At 35.8% G+C, this 22,589-nt stretch overlaps 1 protein-coding gene across 8 annotated transcripts in view; it reads left to right on the forward strand.

Moving 5' to 3' along the window:
• The window catches only part of NPAS3 (neuronal PAS domain protein 3), a 615,710-nt gene that overhangs the window by 182,190 nt on the left and 410,931 nt on the right, over positions 1–22,589 (forward strand). For 5 of the 8 annotated variants that reach the window (XM_042791040.1, XM_042791039.1, XM_042791042.1 and 2 more), the window contains one exon: positions 3,338–3,582. In XM_042791040.1, the coding sequence (XP_042646974.1) occupies positions 3,338–3,582 (245 nt within the window). Of the gene's footprint in view, positions 1–3,337; positions 3,583–3,694; positions 3,746–22,589 lie in introns of all 8 variants that reach the window. The other 3 variants (XM_042791038.1, XM_042791041.1, XM_042791043.1) reach the window with 1 other exon arrangement.

The following is a 22,589-nucleotide window of genomic DNA, read 5'->3' on the forward strand; positions in this document are numbered from 1 at the left end:
CACAGTTTTATTTTTCTCATTAGCAGGAGAACCTGTGCATGTTTCTAAATTTTTGCAGCCTGATACTCTAGAAGTTCATTTGTTACCAAGATCTTCCTCTAATCCTGGTGTCATATGATAGGACCCAAGATGAGTTTTGCTTCTGTGTCAGCACCACTGCTTTCTATTGTGCATTTTAGTCTGTTAAGATCATCTGATGATGAAGCTCATGTTGTCTATCTGAATCACAGGTGCCAGAGAGGATTAACAGTGATGTTTACATCATATCTAATGAATTCCTGCATCCTGCTGAGGAAATCACTGCTCCCAAATTAAGGACCCAATGTAACAGCATAACTGTCCAACACTACAAGTGTATTTCCCTAGTGGAATTATGTAGAGTACGAATTAGGACTTGTGTGCGCATTTTGACAGACACTGTTTCTAAATTTAGCTTCATGCACTGATGCGAAGAAGAGAGTGCTACAAGATACAGACTCCTTGACATGAGTCAGTCGGTGAAGCTTCCACAAATGACAATATACCAAACGGCTGTGAGGAAAAAAGCGTTATTGATAATACTGTTTCTCAGGAGTTTCTTTTGTATGTCTATTATATCAGCTCCCCATCCCTTGTACTTGAGGAATTTTTTTATTGTAGAAGTTTGAATACACATAGGTGATTTTAAAGGATGCTGTTGACTTACACAGGTAGCCTCACTTTTCAGCTTAACTGACTTCCATTGCAAACTGTTAGTGATCCATTAATACATTATATAAGTTTACATTATACTATGTTATTCAGTTTCAGCAATTTCCTGAACACTATACAGGACTGTGGATTCAGTCTTTTTTGTTGCTAAGGAATATTCTATCACCATTCAATTTCTAACTTATTTCCAATTTTAAAAGTGTCTGGGATCTGTAATGTTTCTGATTTGTTTTACTAGGGATCTCCAAAAAGTCTCCTTTCTAGACAGAAGTATAATGAAGTGCTTTGAAAAGAAGGTGTGAACCTCTTTGTGTAGACTTTCACAATAGATCTAGAATCTCAGCTCTTCTGGACTCCTCAAACTCGATTTGGAGAGTTGAGGTCCTCAGGGTTGCCTTCTGGAGAAAAAAAGTGTGATGACAAGTAGTTAGGGCCATCCCTTGTGCCTGTCATGAAAATGAGCTTCCATTTGCAAGCAATTGGGCAGAGACACTTGCCTGCCTCTGCCTTATGTTACTATTGTAGATATTTAACTTGCACAGTGTATCTTACTTCACTGAAATGAATTGGGCGGTTCACACCTCACAGAGCTGTAGCTTCCAGATTTCTGTATATACATAAAATACTTCTATCAGCTATATTTAATGCACCTTTTGAGGGATTTTACACATCTGTGATGGTAGATATTTAACATTTGAAATTGGACAGAGATGCATCTGCAATGAGCATTGTGAAACCTTACTTTTCAGGAACTTTTCTTCTAGACTATAACTTAAAATCTAGATGCTAGCAGTCTATATAGAGTTCATGAAGACAAGTATTTACTTTAATGTGGGATTCAGTAGGATTGTCCGTCTTTACCTGTGGGTAAGGATGTGCCATTTCCTCTCCTATCTTTCTCTCACCATCCTTATTTCTTAGCCAGGCTGTCCTTTTAAATATAATTGCTATTAGTATAGAATTGTGTAGGGAATTTCATTTGTTAATCATTCTCAGAGACATGTGATGGAAAGATTTCATCTGTGTTTCAAGGGCCCAGCTGATCTGCCCTTTCAAGTCCGATGTGGCAGAGACAGCCATGAAAATGAAAGTGGTTAAGAATATTAAAATAAGAGAACCTCTGTAGTTTAAATTATTTCCAAATTAGAAAGATAGGTAAATAGAGGTCTCAGAATCATCGTATTATATTTGTATACCTAAATTCTATTGACCTACTTTATATGCCTGAGTGTTTTTATAGATCTGGCCATTATGATTTTTTTGCTGTTCTGTTATATACAGGTTGAATTCTAGCTCTGTTGTAAACCAATGGCTAGTTAATGGAATAGTGGCTGTAATTTCATCAAATTAATAAATAAACAAATGAAGCAAAGGAAAGATAGAGTCTTTGTGAGAGATAAGAACAGTTTCTACTCACCCCATGCAGTGATTGGCAGCCACCAACCTCAGCATCAGCACCAACCTCTATGCACCAAGGCAGAGGTATGGTCAAGCTTATCGTATCCTGAGTTGAACACTGTCTCAAAAAAAAAAAAAGTTTTAAACCTCTCACTAAAACCAAAAGAGGCATTATCTGTTCTTTGTATTATCTACACATTGACTCCTAATCTTTTGGGAAGTGTACTGTACATTTCTTTGTCAGCCCCAAACACGCAACAAGTTAGTCCCTTTTCCCTTGCAAAGATGTATTGTACATTGAAACCGACTGAAAGTTGAATTTCCTTTGAGTTTCAGGGAAAGATCAGGAGAAAGACCCCAGTGCTTACCCACTGTCATCACAACATGCATTCAGCAGTTTTACACCAGTTAAACAAATAGCCCAGGAGTAAAATCTGAGTTACCTTTAGGTGTTGCATATGGGTGGTAGCAAGTGATACACTGATGTAACGGGACTAAATTAATGTCTTTGCATTTCCACCTGCTCAGTGTAAAGTGGAAGTTCCTTTCTGACCAAAAAGTTGTCAGTCTGACACCTATGTGGTAGTGAATTACAATGAGAAATGTGAAGCACATAACTATATTAACTGTTTGCTCACCCCTCTGACAAAGGTTGCTGTTCCCACAGCAAGGACAGCTGAACAACTCATAAAGTACAGCTTCATGAAATCCAGGAAGGTTTGTGCTATTAATATATTACTATTATTCTGTAGCTCAGAAGCTACTGTACAACCTGTTTGGTCATCTTGGCTGCACTGCAACCCCTGTCAGAGGTGGCACACACTTCAGTCATCTGCTTCTAACCTTCTATTCCCAAGAGTCAGAATTTGGCACAAATTTAGACAAAATTGGGTTACAGTGGGTCAGAAGCAGCAATGGCATCTATGCAGATAAACCCCACATGTACACAGTATTCTTGTGAATCTTTTCTTACAACTGGTAGCACAAAAAGGAAGGGCAGGCTAAGAAGAAAGTGGCTGAAATGAGTTGGGAGTAGTTAATAAGTTGGCTACAACTGAAACTCAGTTATTGTTAGTTTAAATCATTCAAAGACTGGAATAAATATATCCTGAAGTCTGCACACCCATGCACAACAAAATTTTGAAAATGTGCTAATTTGTATAGAAGACCAGCAGTGAAAAAGCAAATTGGTTAAATGTGACAGAACAGTAATATTGATGAATGTCCTACTTTGTTTATTTTCTTTCAGTTTACAAGCTTTGAGGAAGGAGAAGTCCCGAGATGCTGCTCGCTCTCGCCGGGGAAAGGAGAATTTTGAATTCTATGAGTTGGCAAAGTTGTTGCCACTGCCTGCAGCCATTACCAGCCAGCTTGACAAGGCATCCATCATCCGACTTACAATTAGCTATCTGAAAATGAGGGACTTTGCTAATCAAGGTGATCCTCCGTGGAACTTGAGAATGGAAGGACCTCCACCTAATACATCAGTAAAAGGTATGGAGTAAATATGTTGTATAGTATCGAATATGGCAGCCTTTAGTAACCTCTAAATTGAAATTTTTACCATCATCCTTTCTTCTTTCCCTGCATATCAAATCCTTTAAAGGGATACAAATGTGGAAATCTGAGGTCTGCATGAGAAAGACACCATGTGAAGGTGAAATAAACCTCTTATTTTATTTATTTTTTTATTTAACAACAAACCTATTGATGTCACTATTACAGCTGTAAGTCTTCTGGGTGACGTAGAATCAATTGTTTCAAGTTATTTAGCAATTACTGTGTTGCTTTGTTTTAGTATTTTCTATAAGGATGTGTTTGAGAGGAGCATGGCATTATTCCTTGATTTGAGGACTGAATCTCTTAATTCTCTGTCTAAACCTTAAAGGAAAAATAATGTATTTCTGAAGTTTGAGACAATGACATCTGAATTTTTTAATCTTCAAGTTAGAGACTAGGATTTTACTTATCATCTTGTAATGCATATAGAAATTATTTTGACTTCTGAGCCAGTTGGCATCTATCAACATTTCAGCTAAAATAAACTGGTTTAAATATTAAAATATTTAAATATTCATGCTGAAACAAGCAGTTGGGTAGCAAAATTGGTGTTTTAGATGTGAGTTGCCACAAAAGTCAGGTAATAGAGGAATCAGTTATTTTAGAGGCTGTATATGTATTGGTCCCAAATAGTGTTTCCAATTACTTGTGGAAACAGTAAATTTTTTAGTAATGTGTTTTTTTTTCACTCATGCTACTTATGTAGATGAGTGTGATCTTGCTGTCTGATAAGTATTTTAAATTAGGGAGCAAGTTGCATTAACACAACTCAAAGTTACCAAAACCTGGGAATTGTGGTTGTCCTGGCTTTGACAGCACAGAAAACTACCCTGTTTTATTTGAGCTATTGATCTCATGTTTTTGAGGAATCTCATAGTTTGGAAAGAGGCATATGAAATTTGAGCACTTCAGGTTTTTTCCACACATTATGAAACTCTTAATCTACACTAAACTAAATAGGCTGTATGTAGCATGAAGCAAAAGAAAAAGCCACCTTTAAGGGTGGAGAGAGGAGGGGGTAATATAATCTTATGTATCAGCCCACAACTGCCCATGAAGGGTTACTGGTATTGATAGTGCAAAGGGCTTTTACCTGCCCTTCCATTTAAAAGAAGTAATATTATTTAAGGAACTTTATGGGGGGCAAAAACCAAAGGACTTGTAGTCTGATGATTTTGTATCTGGACATATTTGCATCACTTCATGTATTTCATTTATATTATCTGCCACATCATATATAATTTTCATGGAGGAAAAAAAAAAAAAAAAAGTAATAATTACATCATCCAGAACATGAGTATAACATGGTTCATGGGGCTTCTGATATAATATTCAAGTGTTCTCCGTTTCTTCAGGATGAGTTTGTTTTCAGGCAATTAAATAGTGTTTCAGGGTGGATGTGAAGTGGACTCTGCTATATGATCTATGATCTGTTGGTTAAATAATTCCTCCCAAAGTTCCTGTAGCTAACAGACATACAGAGCTTCTACAAGCTGTCCTGTACTACAGAAGGTCTGATCTCCGCAGATCTGTGTATGTTTTCAGAGTATCTGGTATCTGTTTTTCATTACTTTCTCGTAGAATATATACCTGAATACTGAAGCTTCCTTGTTGTACAAGGATTCTAATGAATAAAAGAATTTTAAGGGAGAATGAAACCTTATTCTTAAACAACATCACAGATAGTCTGGCCTAGGTTAACACATTTGTCCCTATAAAAAAGATAGGTAAACATTTAATATCTTTCCACCTTATCTCATATAATAATCCTTGTCCTCCACCCATCTGGTTATATGGTTCCTGTTCCTCTAGGCATAAAGGGTAAGGGGGTAGCTGGGGAAGGAGTTTTGTACTGTGTCTTTTTTCCCCTCTGAGTACTTAGCTTTATACTAAGTAAGACTGTATTATTTATTTGTCAGTATATCGAAATAATGCTCGATGAAACAGTGTTTTGTTGTATAAGATTTCCCCATAAGCAGGTTTAACTGTATAGTATGGGTATATGTTATTACTTCACCAGTTCTCCTTACATAGAAACCTGTTAAGACATTCTGATCAAACATTCATGAAATTACATCAAAAAATTCATTTTCATTTATTAAGTTTTCTTTTTGCTGCCCTTGAAGAAGTTCATATGGATAAACAAGCTCACATAAATAGCTTGCAGCTTCACATGAAGTATGGTTGATAATCCTACAATAAAACACTAGACATTATAGTTTGTGCGTGCCCAGGCAATCTTCTGAATAGACTTAAAGGTATTTGGAAAATTGTATGAGAGGTACTTACATTGCGTAGGCAACTGTTTGTGGTTTGGTTTTTTTTTTTCCTTCCCTTAAATGTGTTGGTCTCCTTGTGTTAATAATTAAATTTCAAAGCTTACTTTTAAATTTGTCCCCCAGTACTGTTCAGAAATTTAATCATTTTAATTTGGTATTTCAGGAAGGTCCTTTACTCTGCCCTGTATTTATCACAGCTTTTCTTAAAAGTCTATAAAGTCTGATGAGTTTGTTTTCTTATGCCTATTATGTAGCGATCACTGCAAGTTGTACTTGCAAATGAACACTCAGGTAACTCCATATAATATTTTCAGAGCCAATTACATCATGGAAATATCTTGAGCAATTGGAAAGTAACAGATAGTTTTCTCCATTATTTTAGAAATATATGTATTGTTATAATACAGATCAAATCTACAATGAATATTATGCATTATTCAAGAAATGACCAGGCGTTCTCGGCAGTGTTTCAGCTAAATAACTGATGATTGTAACCTTTAAAGAAATCTCATTGTGGTGACTATTGGTAAATCATTTCTCCATTCATAGTAATCTTTATTTAGAGGCTATCTAGAAACCATTATATCTTTTATTAATCTTAAAAGCAATAGCCAATGATATGACATTTGCTAAAAATGGATAAATTTTCCATCTTTTAATACAGCAGACTTCAGTCATTTTTTTTTGGTATATTGTCTAAGGCTTTATGTATGTAGGAAGTATTTGTCCTTGTAAACAAACACACACACAACTTGAAGCAGATGAATGTAGAGATTACAGATCTTAAATATCAGGACATGACTCTCATATGGCGGAAAATAATCAAAAAGTTATTTAGAGTCAGTAGGAAGAAAATTGTTATTCTTTGCATACTACATACAGTATGAATAACAATACTATACTCCTCTGTTTCCATCTCTCCAAAAGTCTTTCTTTGACTCCCAGCATTTAAGGGTTATGTTCTGAGGAGAACAGTAAATGATCTACTGATCCTTTTTTTGCACTCAAAAGTCAGTTTTCTGAAAGTTCTGATCTGGGAATGGAAGTATTTTCATAGTGTATATACTGTGTGTTCAGCCAGTAAATGGTGCTTTACATGGCATGGCATTTGATGTGTTCTGCTGCATCCTCTTGTGTGTTCTGATTGCCTGACCCATACCATGCCCTGTAGTCCTTTTCCAACATCAAACTCTTGTGAGAACCTTCATATTTTGGAATATTGTCTTCAAATGATTTATTCCAAATTTCTTTATATTTTTAACACAAACTCGCTGAAAATGTTAAAAGATCATGCAGCTTTTTTATGTCCTGTTCCACTATTCTGTGGAAGCCATATTTTCTTCCTTTTCTTCAAGTGAAGAGAGGAAGGGAGAGGAGGAGTATGAGGTACTATGTTCTCTGGTGTGTTGAATGTGTTTGGCTGATGCAAAGTCATGCCATGTTTTTCCCTTTTGGGCAATCTTTGTGACACTAGTATTCACTCAGGACCACTGCCAGTATAACAAGAAGGCTCATGACTGTGTCTTGAACACAGATCCCAGTATTTGCCATTTCTGTTTCTTTTGAAGCAGCAATTAAACCCAGTAGTCTGTGCCCAATATTGCAAACCCTGGTCCTGGAAATTTTCCATAATAACATCAAAATAGTTATTAGATTTTCATTCTGGTTTAGTTGAAATGAGGTGTTAATTTCTGTCTTTGGACATACATGTTTGTGCAAGGTCGTAAGTCTAATTTCCTGATGAATTATGTGACATATGGAAACTAGAGTACGTAAAACAACTTTGGGCACATCTTTTCTTCGAATGAAAAAAAAAAAAAAAGTAATTGTGGGATTATCTGCAATCTTAAATTATAAGTGGGTTTATCATGAGTTTGTTTTGAAAAACCACAAATCTTTACTTTTACATTACATATTATCTTACTTATCTTCTGCTGTAAGAGAAGAGGTGAATGAGAAATTCTAGCTAAGGAGTGAAAATTACTTCAGTAAATAGTACTGATCAACTGGCATGAAGAATGTCATTTATAGTTTAGCCATCTCTACTTTTAGCGTTACATGTTCTGGAGTTAGGTAGTTTTACACATCTATGTTTTGGAATTAATATATATCAGTATGAAAAGAAATCAGATGCTGTTAAAAGTGTTTGTGGTGAACTGAAATTTTTTTTGGCTCAAATTGTTCTTGTCTAATGTAATTAAATATGACTGACACGTTGCTTGCTATAAAGCATTCGATGTTACTTCAATTCTGCATTGGTAATGAAATAAAAAAATATGTTTTGATAATCACAAGAAGAAATATGCTTGAAAACAAAATTACACCTGTTTCCTTCAAAATATCATGTTTTTCAAAAGATTCATTCTCAACATAAACAAAGTATGTAAGTATAGGTTGAAAATGAACTTGGTGTCTTATCATACTATGGAACTTGGGGTTGAGGAAATAAGTACAGCGCTTTAAATTCTATGGGAAAGAAAATAAGCAATAATGATACTTGGAAAGTATGGTAATTCTTGCCCCAAATGTCAAGTAAGATTATTTTCATTAATTTAAATATCTTTTTCTAATAATTTTATGCTGGATATGTAGGTATTTTAAGAGATAAAGAAACGATTCTCTTCTGAATGATCTCATTGTGGAAATTCTTTAAATAACATTACCAGTTGTTAGCTTTCTATATTTTAAACTGAGTGTTGTCTTCCAAGCAAGAGATGCAAGATATAGTACAAGTCTTTCCCTGCCAAACCACACAAACCTTCCATTAAGACCAGCCTTCTCTTCTGAACCACCACACAATTCTGTCTCAAAGAAGTCATATATAGAGGCAAAGAAATAAGAATTACATTCTTCCTCAGTGTTTGTGGCCTAAGACATTGTTTTTCACCATTAGACATGAAAAGGTCAATCAGATGAAAACAGCATAATGCAGATGAATTGATGGTATTGCTTGTTATGAAAAGGGTCTCCAAATCTGGCCATCCTGCTTGGTGTTGAACTTCTGCTCTTATGCTGGAGAATTTTTGACAGACCTTTGGTTTATTCCTCCTTATCTTGCAGGTGTTTTTCCTATGGGAATCTGATTCCTGTTTATATGTAAGCCACTATAAAGTGCTCTGACTGTGTACCAGTATCAAACACTGATTGTAAACATAATGTCTATCCATTGTAAACTTGTTTACGTGGCCATAGGGGCAGTGCAGCCTTAGGAGTAAGTACCTTAGTCATTGACCTTTTACGTAAGTTAAAGAAAAATACAATTAGGTGTTGTTTGAATGTAGGAAATGAGTGCTGGAAATTTCAGACAGTCAAAGGTAAAACATTAATGTTCATTGTGAGAATTATTGATGGTTTTTTAGTATGAAAAATATGGAACCCAAAATGAGGTAGCTCTGTTTGAATCTCATTGTGATAGATAAGATGAATTGAATACTGGACTCAGAGTTGGTGGTTGCCTAGTGACAAGTGATCATGACCTGATTGCTTTCAATCTCTGCAAATGGAGGAGGGTGCCAACCAATATACTCAGTGCTTTTGATGGACTAATTGCCTAATGGGGAAACTTACGTGTGAAATTGATTGTGAGGAAAGATTTTGATGGAAAATTTAGAATAAAAGTTGACTAGAACTGTTAAAGAAAAATTTATGAAGTGATGGTTTCCTATGCACTTGAAAATTATAAAACTGCATCCTTTTTCAGAATGCAGGTCAAATCAACAATTTGAAACAGTATCTATGCGTATTTATGTAAAGCTTGGGGAATAAAAGGGAAATATATGGCAATTAAGATAAACTGGAATATCTGAGGTGCAGAGAGTTGTTGAAGACAAGCAGAGACATTAAGGAAAAATCTAGCAGAATTAGAAAAATGAAAGAAAAATTAGTTTTCTGTAAATTAGAAATGGGAAGAATTCTGGCAATGGTATAGGCTCATTAGCAGTAAGTAAAACTTATTCTCATACAGCAAAGGCAATAGAGCTTGATACAGATTTCTTTAAGTGCTTGCCTGTACGGAATTTGTTCTACAGGTCTTTATAGTTCAGTTTACTGTTAATGGCAGTGTTCAGGGAGCATATGTAATCCACAGTCAACAATAATACAAAAGTTTGGGAAAGAATTCTGCTGTCAGAGTTCATAGTTTGGTGTACTTGATAAGTTTAGGTTTATGGTTGGACTCGGTGATCCTAAATGTCTTTTCCAACCTAAATGATTGTATGATTCTATGATTATGTGATTCTATATCATATCTTCCTCATCAAAATGGGTCTATTATAGCTTGTTGTGGGTTTTGTCGTCTTGTTTGTTCCTCCTTGTTTCTCCCTCAAGCTCCTCATGCAAAAGCATTCTGCTGCTGGAATCTAAATTCTGGGGTCCCAACTGTGACGCTGCAAGAACTGCCTGCTCTGTTTTTGAGTCATACCCATACATGATCTGTGTCTATCTTTTCTGCTGTGGAAACAAGAAATCTTTCTTTAGTGTCTGAAGCAAACTTTAAAAGTACTTGAAAAACAAAAGGGTGTAATTCTTAGGTGAGCCAAAAAAAAGCAGATCTTCCCAATAGAGCAGGGAAGGCCCTGACATCTCAGTAATATTCACTGGCATTGCCCTGTTGTGGTTGCCACAGTTCTGTGTTGCTTCAGTAGGTTACCTGATGTGCTACAGGCAGGGCACTCTGAAATTCTTGGGCATCAGCATCCCGAATCCCAGTTTGCAGTATTTCTGATATTCCAGAACTGTTGAATAAATTATCTTTTATCTGTTCTTCGGACAAGGATCGGGTTGCTTCTGATATCAGCCTGATACAATTTTCAGCATCATCCACTCTTTGCAGCGCTGGTGTTGTTAAGTTTGCAATACTGAGCTGTCTTAGCCTTAGAGCAGTTGTAGGCAAAATATTGAGAAAATTCCTTCACTAAAGGAATAAAGTTAGTATCATATATTTTTTTCAACAAACATGGATAAATGGAAAGTAATTATTATAAAACAAACCCAGCTTAATTCTCTGAAATTGCAAGTCTAGGTAACTAGGATATGCATAGTGTACTGAAGTATTTGTAAGGCAATTAACTTCCAGTGTGTAAGACTTATGGTTTTAAAATACTAGAAGAACATTATATTGGCAGAACCAAGCTAAACACATTAACCGTGTAACTGATTGATCTTGGAAAGCAGATTGAAGTGAAAGGTACTATTAAGAAAGGAGTTTCTGTGGTTTTCTTAAGAAACCATTCTGGGCATGATTATCAATGAACTGGGAGTAAACATGGCATAAGTGCTCATTTAAAATTTGTAAATTACAGTGATGTTTGGATCATAGATAGTGATCTGTGCATTTTAGTAAATCAAACCTCCTAAAATTTATTTATTTTGGAATAATTAAATTGAAATTATTATTGTTGTTGTTATTATCACTATATTAATTGCTGTCCTAAACTCCATGCTACTGTTTTTTGCTTTACACTTAATTTTGTTACAAGCCTTTGAAAGGTTTTGGGGTTTTTTGGGGATGCAGAACAGGAACAGGGGGAAACCATTTCAAGTTCAGCTCTCCTTTTTTGCATGAACAAAGGCATAAAAAGAACCTACTTGATCCTTCCAGTTCTGCTAGCAGAAATGATAGAATGATTTAGTTTCTTATAGTGCTTTATTTGTATCGTAAAAAGTTCTATCCATCACTTCCATGGATACACAAAACATTTACTGCAGGTAACAAATTAATACTCTTTCTAAAATGTTGTCAATCACATGTCAGCTCCTGGAAGAGTTGTTTATTGCTAGAACTCCACCTTATGAATTAACAATTAAATAGGAAAACAACCAAACAGTAAGTGCTTTTAAGAGCAAGGAAATAAAACAGGTGACTTAATGTCTTTTCTCTCACTCCCAGCCACTACTGTATACTGTATTTGCATTCTATTACACTGCAATTCATCTTCCTATTTCTCTTGTGCTGTTACACTGACTTGGTCATTTCAGCATTTTCATTATCTTCTTTTAATACAGTTTATTTTTCTTCACCATTCCTTTTTTTTTTTTTTTTTTTCCCCCAAGTCCTTAACTAGAACACTGAATATGCATATTGTCTTCCTCTTGTACTCAGCTTCCAGTGTTGAGTCTCTCTTTTTTTGTAGTCCTGTATTTTTCTCTACGTGCTTGCATTCTCAATGCAGTCTTGGTAATGAAAACAACCTGGTGAGGAATATTAATATTTAAAAGAAAACCCCAAAAGTTTTTAACTTTTCACTTCATTCTTCCTTCAGTGTGCATGTCTTTCTGTGCACAGTAATCCTCACTCTGTCATTCTATATTCACTCCTGAGTTGAGAACATACCTTCCTCGTTCCAGCTAAAAGATGGTGGGTGTTGTCATTGTAATTCACAGTTGAGAACATTGACAGTATTGGCTGAGTGGGTTTTGGCAAGGGCATGGACTTCAGACTTGCAGAGGCAAATATGTCAGGAAGAGTATGCTATTGACAGTTTCATTGACTCCAACGTTGACAATGATGATAAAATAAATTGGGGAAAACTTTCAAATTAAAAGCAAATCAATTTCTTCTTATATATAATGACATGGATTTTAATCCAGTAGAAATTTCTATGTAGAAGTCAGTGCCACAACAGTCCACTTTTCCACAGCTTTTAATAAAATGTTTCCATATGATTTTTACGTTCATGTTGCGTGGGTTAGCTTCAGGTGGTCTTTTTTAGAAGTATGGATATCTTAAATTATATATACAGTCTACATAACTTTTTCAAATAACGCACATGATGGGGTTAGCCAATTACAGATGTGCAATAAATCTGTCGTGCCAAAAGCGCTTGTTCTGCTTTTCTCTTTTAGTAATCAGAAACAGACAAAATGTAATCACTGCTGCAGTTTTTGATATGTAAAATGAAAAAAAGGCTGTTACTATCTGTAGATTGCAATATCTGATAGAACTTTTGTTTGTCTTTTTATTTGTCCTTTTCTGAACAGAAGAAAACTGAATTTGCTATGAAGAGTATTTTGGACAGAGCCTCGGTAAAGCTTTATATTGTAGTGCTCCGTTTTGCAAATGAAAGCTGTTGAGGAACTGGATCTTGTGCTTGGATTTAACGGTTTCAATATAGCTGTCACACTTTAGTCTCCTCAGATGAGCAGAGAATGTAAGGACATACTCAAAGTCCTGCTAAATTCAATAGAGCTTAGCCTTTGTTTCTTCTATTAATGTAGTTTACTGATTTTCTGGGTCGTCTGAACTACTGTATGTCTCCAGTTGAATGACTGCTTCTTTTAGACCTTGTTGAGTCTGTTGTGAAGATAATAAATACATCTGTATGAAGAGCTGAAGAAATAGATAGAAATAGATTGGCCAACTGCTGATGAATGTAGCAGAGACCTTAAAAAACAAAACAAAACAAAAAAAAAAAAAAAACAAAAAAGCCCAAACCAACCAAACAAAACCACAGAAAACAAAACAAAACAAAACCAACAGAACAAAAAACCAACCAAAAAACCCCAGACAGGGAGCTATGTCCCTGTTAGTATGTAGACATGAGGAAATAAAAGCCCATTCATTTACACTGCTTTATAATATTTGTTTTACCAAGAGTTACATTACTCTATATTACAAGTAAAAAATTATGACTCAAAGGAAATATTTTGAATGAAATGAGAGAAAACACACATTATTTTTTTTTTTTTAATGGAAAGAGTAAATCTGTTTCCTATCTCATATGTTTGCAGTTATATATTTATTAGTATTTTCCAAAGTGACTGTCTCAAAATTTGGGGTAAATAATAATCAGAGCCCTGGAAGGGAAGTTTGATATATGTAGATTTAATAATAATTCTTGTTTTCATGTAATAGTTATATTAGATACCTGTGGTCAACAGAGTAAGATTTAGATACTGAAGGTAGACCCAGCAATTTTAAAAACCAAAGTGCCGTGATTTTATATCTATGTAATATGCAAGTATAACCACAGTCTGACCAAAGTTTGACCACAATATCAACGCAGCTTAATTTCTGCAACTGTTCTCTTTGAAGCCAGAGGAAGGAAATCGAGTTTCCACCAAATCCCTATGCTCTTGTGGTCTCCCATTTCAATCAGGGATATAAAGTAGAATACAATGAATCCATAGTAAAGACTTTCCCAGGACATTAGAGAGATCAGTAAAAACTGTTTTCATTAGCTGTCTGTAATTAAAGAACACCCTTCATAGAGAGCTTACAATTTAGAGAACACGTAAGCTTCTATATCTATCTGAGATTGCAAGCAAAATAAGAATCTCCACACAGTTGGGGACTTAGGCGTTGTTTTAAAATATCAAGCTCCCTTAAGAAATGTATTTTCTGTTTATTTGTTAGCTTTTAAACCAAGGTGAATATTTTTATTTTTAATTTCAAAGGTTTTAGTCATACTATGATTTTTGTTCCTAAGGAAAGAAAGGCAAATCCCTAATGAACTACTTAACTCTAGTTGTGCCAGAGTCCTCCTCATAAATGGAGCTGTTAGAAAATGCTTACCTTAGTTTCAGTGCTTGAGCACATCACTCCGTGTAATTCTTACTCCCGGAGTTAGCTGAGTGCATCTGCACAAGCACATGTATGTTGTCACTTTGCATTCTATTTGTATTGTATAAAAATTGGGTTTGCTTTGCTTTGCATGGGGTGGTGCCGCATGCAAGTATAAAATTGCGTGTTCTATTTCATCATCTGGACAGTCATGAAATGCATATTCATAATCATAAAAGGGAGAAGGAGTAATATTTATGTTCACATTTTTATACATACAGAAAATTTCCAAACATTACCTATAGTAAGCTCAATAATATTGTCAACATTCCTTCACTTAAGATTTTATAGAAAACCACAGTTGTTAAAGGTTTAGAAAAAACAGGAGCTGTTTTTGTTTGCCTTTTATGTACATATGACATTTCCACAACTATTAGAACAACTCTACATTTATATATCCCCTTTCAAAGTTTAATTGCTGTGTGTGCTAGCTGTTTCTCATCCTCTTGATGAAGCAGAACAGTGCTGATAATGTTAATAGTGAAATTGAGGCATATACAGATTCAGGGCTAGCTTTTCAAAAGAGTGCAAGCACCCTAACTGGGGCCAGATTTCAAAAGATCTCTGATCCTATTCAGCAACAAAATAAATAGCCAGATTTTCAAAAGATTTTCAGCACTTTGGTAATCTGATCATAAGAAGCAGATGCTGTGCACATTTGCAAAGCCAGCCAAGAGTGACTTGTTCAATACAGCATGAGAAGTGTGCGGTAGAGCAGGGAATACAGCCCTCTTCCTGTGTCCCAGGACTAAGAGTACAGTTCTTCAGCAATAATGCTATCTTCATGTCCTTTGCAAGAATACTGTATATAACGAGCTTTTCATTAGGAAATATAACCCATGTCTGTGAGGAGATAGTTTTCAGAATAACATTAAGATTTACACTCAGGGTAGATAATGAAGCAATCAAGGAGGAATATTGCTAATCCATTTTATAATGAATCTCTGTGTTACATTGTCTTAATTAGGTATATCTTATAAAAAGAGAAAGTCCCTTCAGTATTTTTTAAAGATTTCTTAGTTTATTGCCAATCTTTTAAGTGTCACAAGAAAGAGAACAAGATATGCGAAAAAAACCTACAGAAGCCTGTAGCAAGTTTATTCTATGACAAGTCCAGGTGTGATTTTGTGTGGGCTTCCACCCTCATACCACATTCTGAGGGCATAGTGTTTATTTTTGTTTACATTTAACTGTTTCTTTCCATTTCTTCCTAGAGATGAAGAAATGTGGTGTTTACTTTTCTTTTTCTGAAGATAAATATTTTGATTGTTTATTTAATACTTCGGCACACCGTTTTCTCTTTACTTGTGTATGCGGGCTGTTTCTGATTATTTTGTGCATAAACACTGTTACTTACTCTTCTTGTCCTGCTCTCTGTAATTTCTGTCTTTGTGCTCTTTTTTTTCCCCGTGCTATTCTTTTGCTCCAGCATCCTATTCCAAAGACTTAAAGGGCAAGTTTTTTTTCAGAAATATTACTAACGAACTGAGAGGAAAATTAACAGCTCATCTAACTTTGTCATACATTTTGCTTTTGTAATTGATTCTCCAACAACCTCATTAAACTTAAAGGAACTGTATTCTTCATACAGACAGCTATGTTGAGAGGCCATTTGGCAGCCTTAAGACTAACAGCTCCAACATTTTACAAGGTCTACATATTGACTCACCCATCACTAGCTTGGAGTCAACGCAGCAGATGTTCCTTAGGTAGAAACAGCAGGCAAAGCCAGTGCTCAGACAGCTTTGCAGTGTGTGCTTACTGGCAGTTTTGATGTAATTTGGTCTCCAGCAGTGATGATGCCAGACAGTGAACATGGCATGGGATGGCATCTGTCCTGAAATGGTACTTATCTCACCTGCCAAACAGGAAGATGAATTTTGGAGACAACCTCTGTTCAGTCTGAACTGAACTGCACACAAGGGTAGATATGATGGTCATAAGGTGATTGGCTCCTGACATGAAGACTACTTGCAGAACTGTTCTGTCGAGGTACAATGTTGAGCAGCTATGATAAGCATCCAGTCTGACTTCTTGCAGACCCCAGACAGAGAACCTCATCTGGTATTTTCTGCATCTGTTTGAGATACAGGTTTATCTCTTTGGGAAGTATCTAATGTTGATATAAAGCATTTAAATGATAAAGAATCAACTACATCCCTGGGCAGATTGTTCCAATGGTTAATTACTGTCACTGTGAAAAAAGTGTGCCTCATATGTAGCCTTATTTCAGCTTCAGCTTCCAAACACTGGATCTTGTTATGCCTTTTTCACTAGATTAATGAGCTGCCTACTGTCAGAAATCTCTTCCACATGTAGGTATTGTGATCCTCTTAACCTTCTTTTCAGTAACTAAATAAATTGAGCTTTCTTAGTCTTTCACTATAGGGAATGACTTTCAGAAGTCTAATCACTCTTTTAGGTCTTCTTTCAGTCCTATCCAATTTTCTAACATATTTTCAGAATGGAGGAAACCACAGCTGAACACAGTATCTCAGTAACAGTGTCATAAAATCCTAAAGTAAAAATTGTAGTATATATTCCAGTGTGATATTCTCTGGTTTATCCTGGTAACATATATTTGACGTGCATTTTGATGTAATATGAATGGCTTTTTTTTTTTTTACTTTGGGTATTAACATGAATTTCTTTCTTATTGTGGTGGTTCTGGATTCTTTTCACTGATAAGACTTGAACAATGTCAAGAGGCAAATTCTTGGGAATAATGGTGAATGCTGAGGGTTATCCTTGGTTTGTATTTTATTTCAATGGTATGATTATTTCAGTAGGAATAGGCTTTGGTAGAGAGAACTGAATTTAGAGATTGGGGAAGTCATCTTGGGAAAGTGGATTTTACAGTTAGCATATTGAATGGGCCAGGATAGGTACAAGTGCAATGTTGGCTTACCTACAGAATTCGTAACATCTCTGGAAACAAACATCTGTCCAGGATTGTCCAAAGAGTTCTTTATGCCACCTGTTTTATTCAGGCAGCTTGCATTGGTGTACACCACCACCTCCCCCCCCAATCACCATCACAATCCTAGTACTGTGATGCACAGAAGCTAGGGCTCTGCAAGGAAAATGAACTCACTTGCTAAAACAGCATATTAACTGGAGCCAGAATTTGTATGGAAATAGGAAGAAAATAACTACTCTTGAATCCAGACTTCCCTTGTCTGAAAATCAGAGTTAAGTGGACTCAGACTATCCACCTTATTTGAGTTCAGCTGCCTCTAGTATTTCCAAGTAAGGAAAAGACATGAGCCTTGTCTTAAAGAAAAAGTGGCCTCTTCAGAGTCAGGTAGTTTCTTCACAAGTGTAAACGAAGCTGCAGATTTTGCCAGTGACTTCCTTCTGCTTATGTTCTCAGCAGTAAATTCTGCAAGTAACAAAGATTTCAAGCTCTCAGCCATTTACCACTGTGAATTGCTTTGGGAGAAAGATACCTTACTTTCTTTTAAATCCCATACAAAGGCTGTCTCCTCAGACTTCTGGGTCAATTCCTTTAACTTTCCAAAAATGCAGCTGCATCCAGTTAAATTTCCTAGCCCAGCCAGCAATCTTTGGTCATCTCAGGGGAAAATGTGCTTCAGTCCTCACATCAGAGGCTTGGGATTTCATCTGCACTCAAAAATGTGGGGCAGTTACTTTAATTCTATGCTACCTTAAAGGAAGCGATATCAGAACTTTACTTCTCTTGTTTGTGAAGCAAGTAAGAAACGAAAATCCTTGGATCTGAAATGGTGTCACTCACCACTGCCCTGCCTGGCAGCAGGCGGCAGGGAAGAGACTGGGTATACTCTTACAGGCAGACTGGAGAGAGAATTGACTCTCTATCTCTGTGACTTTCTTCCCTTATCTCAGATTACCCAAATGACAATTTTTCAATTTTCCATACCTATATTTGCCCTGATTTCTTCCCCAAAACCATTTACTAGGGTTGTGTTACTCAGAACACTAGCCAACATCTAAGAATGCTTTGACCTCTTTGCACACACTGTTGGTTATGAGTTATACAATGACAAATTGGATATTTGTCCAAGAATAAAGTGGATAACTGCATTCATTTGCATGACTTCTCTACAGAACTTTTCAAACACACTTTTTATAAAAGGGAAACCTAAATATTAATACCTAATATTTAAGGGGAAAGTAAATCAGTTCACAGATTATTTCTGCTATTAATAGATTTCTTTGTGTATATATAAATGTATTTAATAAGTTACAATAGAGTAATGAGAAAGTTGAAATCATCTGAATCCATCTGTAGTATATTTTATGCTTCTAACAATTTCAATTTGATGCCCCCGTTTAGTTTCATACTGATCATTTATACTGACAAAAAGAAGGAAGAGAAAACAAGGAACCTGTCATCAATCATTCATTTAATCAAGTAGCAAAAGTAGATAAATAAACATACTGAGTTAATTATTCTTCTGTATGTAATGATTGACAATAATGTTAATTTATTCCCTTTTTTAACCTTTGACTGTCAGTATAGTTGGGATTAATAGGCACTGACAAAATGAAAAGAAATAAATTTCTGATAGCCACTGAATGTTGCTAGTGCTGGAGTGTTTTCCCCTGAAACTTCTCTCTGAAGATGTATCAGATCTATGTCATGTGTTATTTTTCACACTTTTTTGTGCCATGTTTCATGCCATTTTGGTGATTGCTATTAGTTTACAGACATATGGCCAGGAATATTTTATGAATGAAAGAGGTTTCTGGAATATACAATATTACTTCTTCACATTTATATGAGAATTGCAATTTGAAGATTTCAGAGTACTTTGCACATGTTATTGCAATGTGTATTCAAAAGTTAGCAAAAAGGACAGTGTTACAGCTAATAACTTATGTTATCTGCTCCATCCGTCAGACAGCATTTCTTCCATAGTGAATCCTCTATTCCCCCTTTGCAATGTTTTATCGGGCCCTTTCAAAATGAAGAGGGGATTTTCAGGCACTTTGACTTATAGGTGCAGAAATCCCAAAGCGAGCTCTCTGTTAGGAGCACGGGAAGGTCAGCTCAACCCCCTTTCCCAGCTTTTCACCACCAAATTGTGTCCCCATGTGTAAGCAGGCACCTAAATAGATTCCAGTTAATCAGTTACTCCAGCTTCTAAAATATCTTTCTGTAGCGATATTTCTGTAGATTAGTAATAGTTGTCCTGAACAATATGTGAAGGGGACATTTTGCAGCTTTTTTTTGAAATGCATATTGAATAGCATGTCATTCAAATAAGCGGAAGGCATGGTGTATGACATGGTTTTTGTCTAGCTTGAATGGTTCATCAGTGCACAAAATACTTCAGTTCTTCTCTTAGAAATAAGCTGGTTTTATTCAGGTGTGTTTCCTGCAGTATTTCAATAAAAGTGTTGTCACATATTTCAGAGATGAAAAAGCTTTGCCTGTGGATCTATGTGTTTTAGTAACTGAGCCCAAAACTTCTGAGGCACAAATGTATAGATTTGGATTTTATATATTTTGTGTTTGATTTCTGGGGTTTTATTTTTTGTTTTTCCTGAAAGAGTGATCTAGTTACATATAGCCAGATAATCCCCCAATCGGCTATATGCTTTCAGAGGTTCAAAAATGAGAATTATTTCTTCTACTCAAAAATTTATGTGCAATATAGCTTCTTTGTATTTCTTTTTAAGGAATTGGAGACAAAGATGGTAATGATATTTGTCCATACATGGCTTTTCATATACTAAGGAAAAAAAGGAGGAAAAAAAAAAAAAAAAAAAAAGAGAAAAACCAACCAAACAAACAACAAAACAAAATGCCCAAAACATTCTAAAACCAACAGGAAAAAACTCAAAAAAAAAGCCCTTTTTCACTTTGAAGAGTTCTGCCATCATAAAAGAAACACAAGAAAAGGTGAAAGCCAGTTGTTGGCATGGTGAGTAGGCATCAGTCCTTCAAAGGTATACTTCATGTTTTTGTTCGAGATTTCCTGACAGACCTGCGTCCTCGGGGACAGATACTCTTGCCATTTGGTAGTCCCTTCCAAGGGACACTGGTTCTGCTGGACTGCAGCGGGTGAAGCTTGAGGCAGGAGCTGGGCAGGCTGCGGTGGGGTGTGCAGCACCCCCTGAGCTTTGCCCTTGTGTCGATGGCCCAGCCTTGCGGGTAACCCTGAGTACGGGGAGCTACTGCCTTCCTCTAGCAGGAAGAGGGTTGAGAGGCCTCCAAAGGCAACTTGCAGGCTATAGTCCTTATTTGTGAGGGTTGGCGTGGAGTAGACTGGAACTGTTAATCTGTAAGGAGCAATAGGTAAGAACAGTTAGTAAGGGCTGGAGGAACAATAAGTAACCACTAATGAGGTTGCCTGAGTCTTGACTCTGAGGATCTTATTGTCCCATACTCTGTAGATGACTGGAGGCAAAGCTTTGGCTTTGTTTAAGGGTCTAAAATTTGACTCTTTGGGAAAACAGTGTATGACTCAGGTCATACTGGATGCTATATATTCACTAAAATAGTCGAAACCAAGATTTTTTTAAATAAAAAGAATAGCAAAATATAATTAGATTTATTTTCTCCTCATCAATTCACCTGAGACAAAAATGTAGGACTCCAGCTGTTTCACAAAACATAAAATAGAGGACACTACTCCAAAAATTCTTGAAAGCAATCTGCCTAAATTTTCTCTCTGCAGCAGAACATCTCCTCTGCCCCTTCACTGGGCTGAGCACAAACTTGCCCTTTGTGTATGACAGCTTTATGTTTATTAGCAGCTGTTTTCTCTTAGCTAAGCTTGACAAAGGATGGGGAATAAGATTAAAAGAACTATTTTATTCTGCTTTCTGGTAGGAAGGGGGAAATTGCAAATATTAATTGTTCCATTGCTGGTATCCCATTCTAAGCATTCGTGTGGTGCTCTCTAGTCTCACTGCTGCTGAGGGAAGATGGTTCCCCCGAAGAGCACAGCCCTGCTCTAGCAGGTCAGCATCCATGGTAGCTGACTGACACCAGCAGAACCTTTTGCGGGAATTTTCTTCTTGCCATGATAATTTTTTTAAATAAGACATGTTCTAGAAAATAAAGCACATCTTGCTTTGCTCCCTGAAGAAATTATGCTTATTTTAAGAGAGAAACAGCATTTTTCATTCTTATTTGGCTATTGCATTTCTAGCCCTTAAAAACTCATAATTAACATATTTCAAATTAGAAATTTCAAGAAATTATAAGTTTTGAAATATATTGTTTGTTAAACAGTAATGTAAGAGTTCTAGTCAGTCTCTAATTTTGCTGGGGTATAACATCATTAAGACAAATTGTTGGGTTTAAATGAGTACATCATACTAAAACCCACTTGTATTTTTAAGATTCAGAATATTAACTGGTCAAAGATGTAGAATATTTTGTAATATCATGTCTATATGTCTTGAAACTATATTGATAGGTAAGTCTAGGTTAGATGGCTTTGTACTTAGTTGCCAGACTACAAATTCTTGTAACACTAATGATCAAATTACAGTAGCAGAAAATTTGAATGTGACTGTTTTTCAGCTCGGTACCTGAATATTTCTTTAAACACAAAAGATTTTTTTTTCCATGTTTGGAACAGATATTGATATCAATAATAGATGAAATGAACTAAAATGTTATTTAATGGAAATTTTTCTATTTCCAATTCAGATTTTCCAGATTTTCCTGTCTTATATAGCATTTACTAAGTATTTGATTTCTATTTTTCTTTGTATTTTACTGGGCAGCTTATGTACTCAAAGCATCACCTAAGTACCAATAACACATTCTTGACTGAATAATGATGTATGTTGAATGTTACTTTTTTTGTCTTATAAATGGATGGCAATTTACACAGCTGTGGATGTGGGATGTTTCAATCCCAGACCATGTTGTAAGAAAAATTGAATGACAGTGAGCAAAACAGCAGTAATTATAAAACTAATTACTAAATGCTGATGATGCCCATAGGCTTTGCATAACTAAAATTAGAAAAGGAAATTGCTTTCGGCTTCAGAGAGGCAACATGCTAGTTATTTCACTGTTTCAGTCAAAATGGAACATGGTGTATAAAGTTCAATCAGGAAAAAACCCACATTAGTTTATGCACATATTTTTTTAT

The sequence above is a fragment of the Tyto alba genome, unplaced genomic scaffold (assembly GCF_018691265.1).
Source record: "Tyto alba isolate M040663 unplaced genomic scaffold, T.alba_DEE_v4.0 Super-Scaffold_18, whole genome shotgun sequence".
NCBI classification, from domain to species: Eukaryota; Metazoa; Chordata; class Aves; order Strigiformes; family Tytonidae; genus Tyto; species Tyto alba.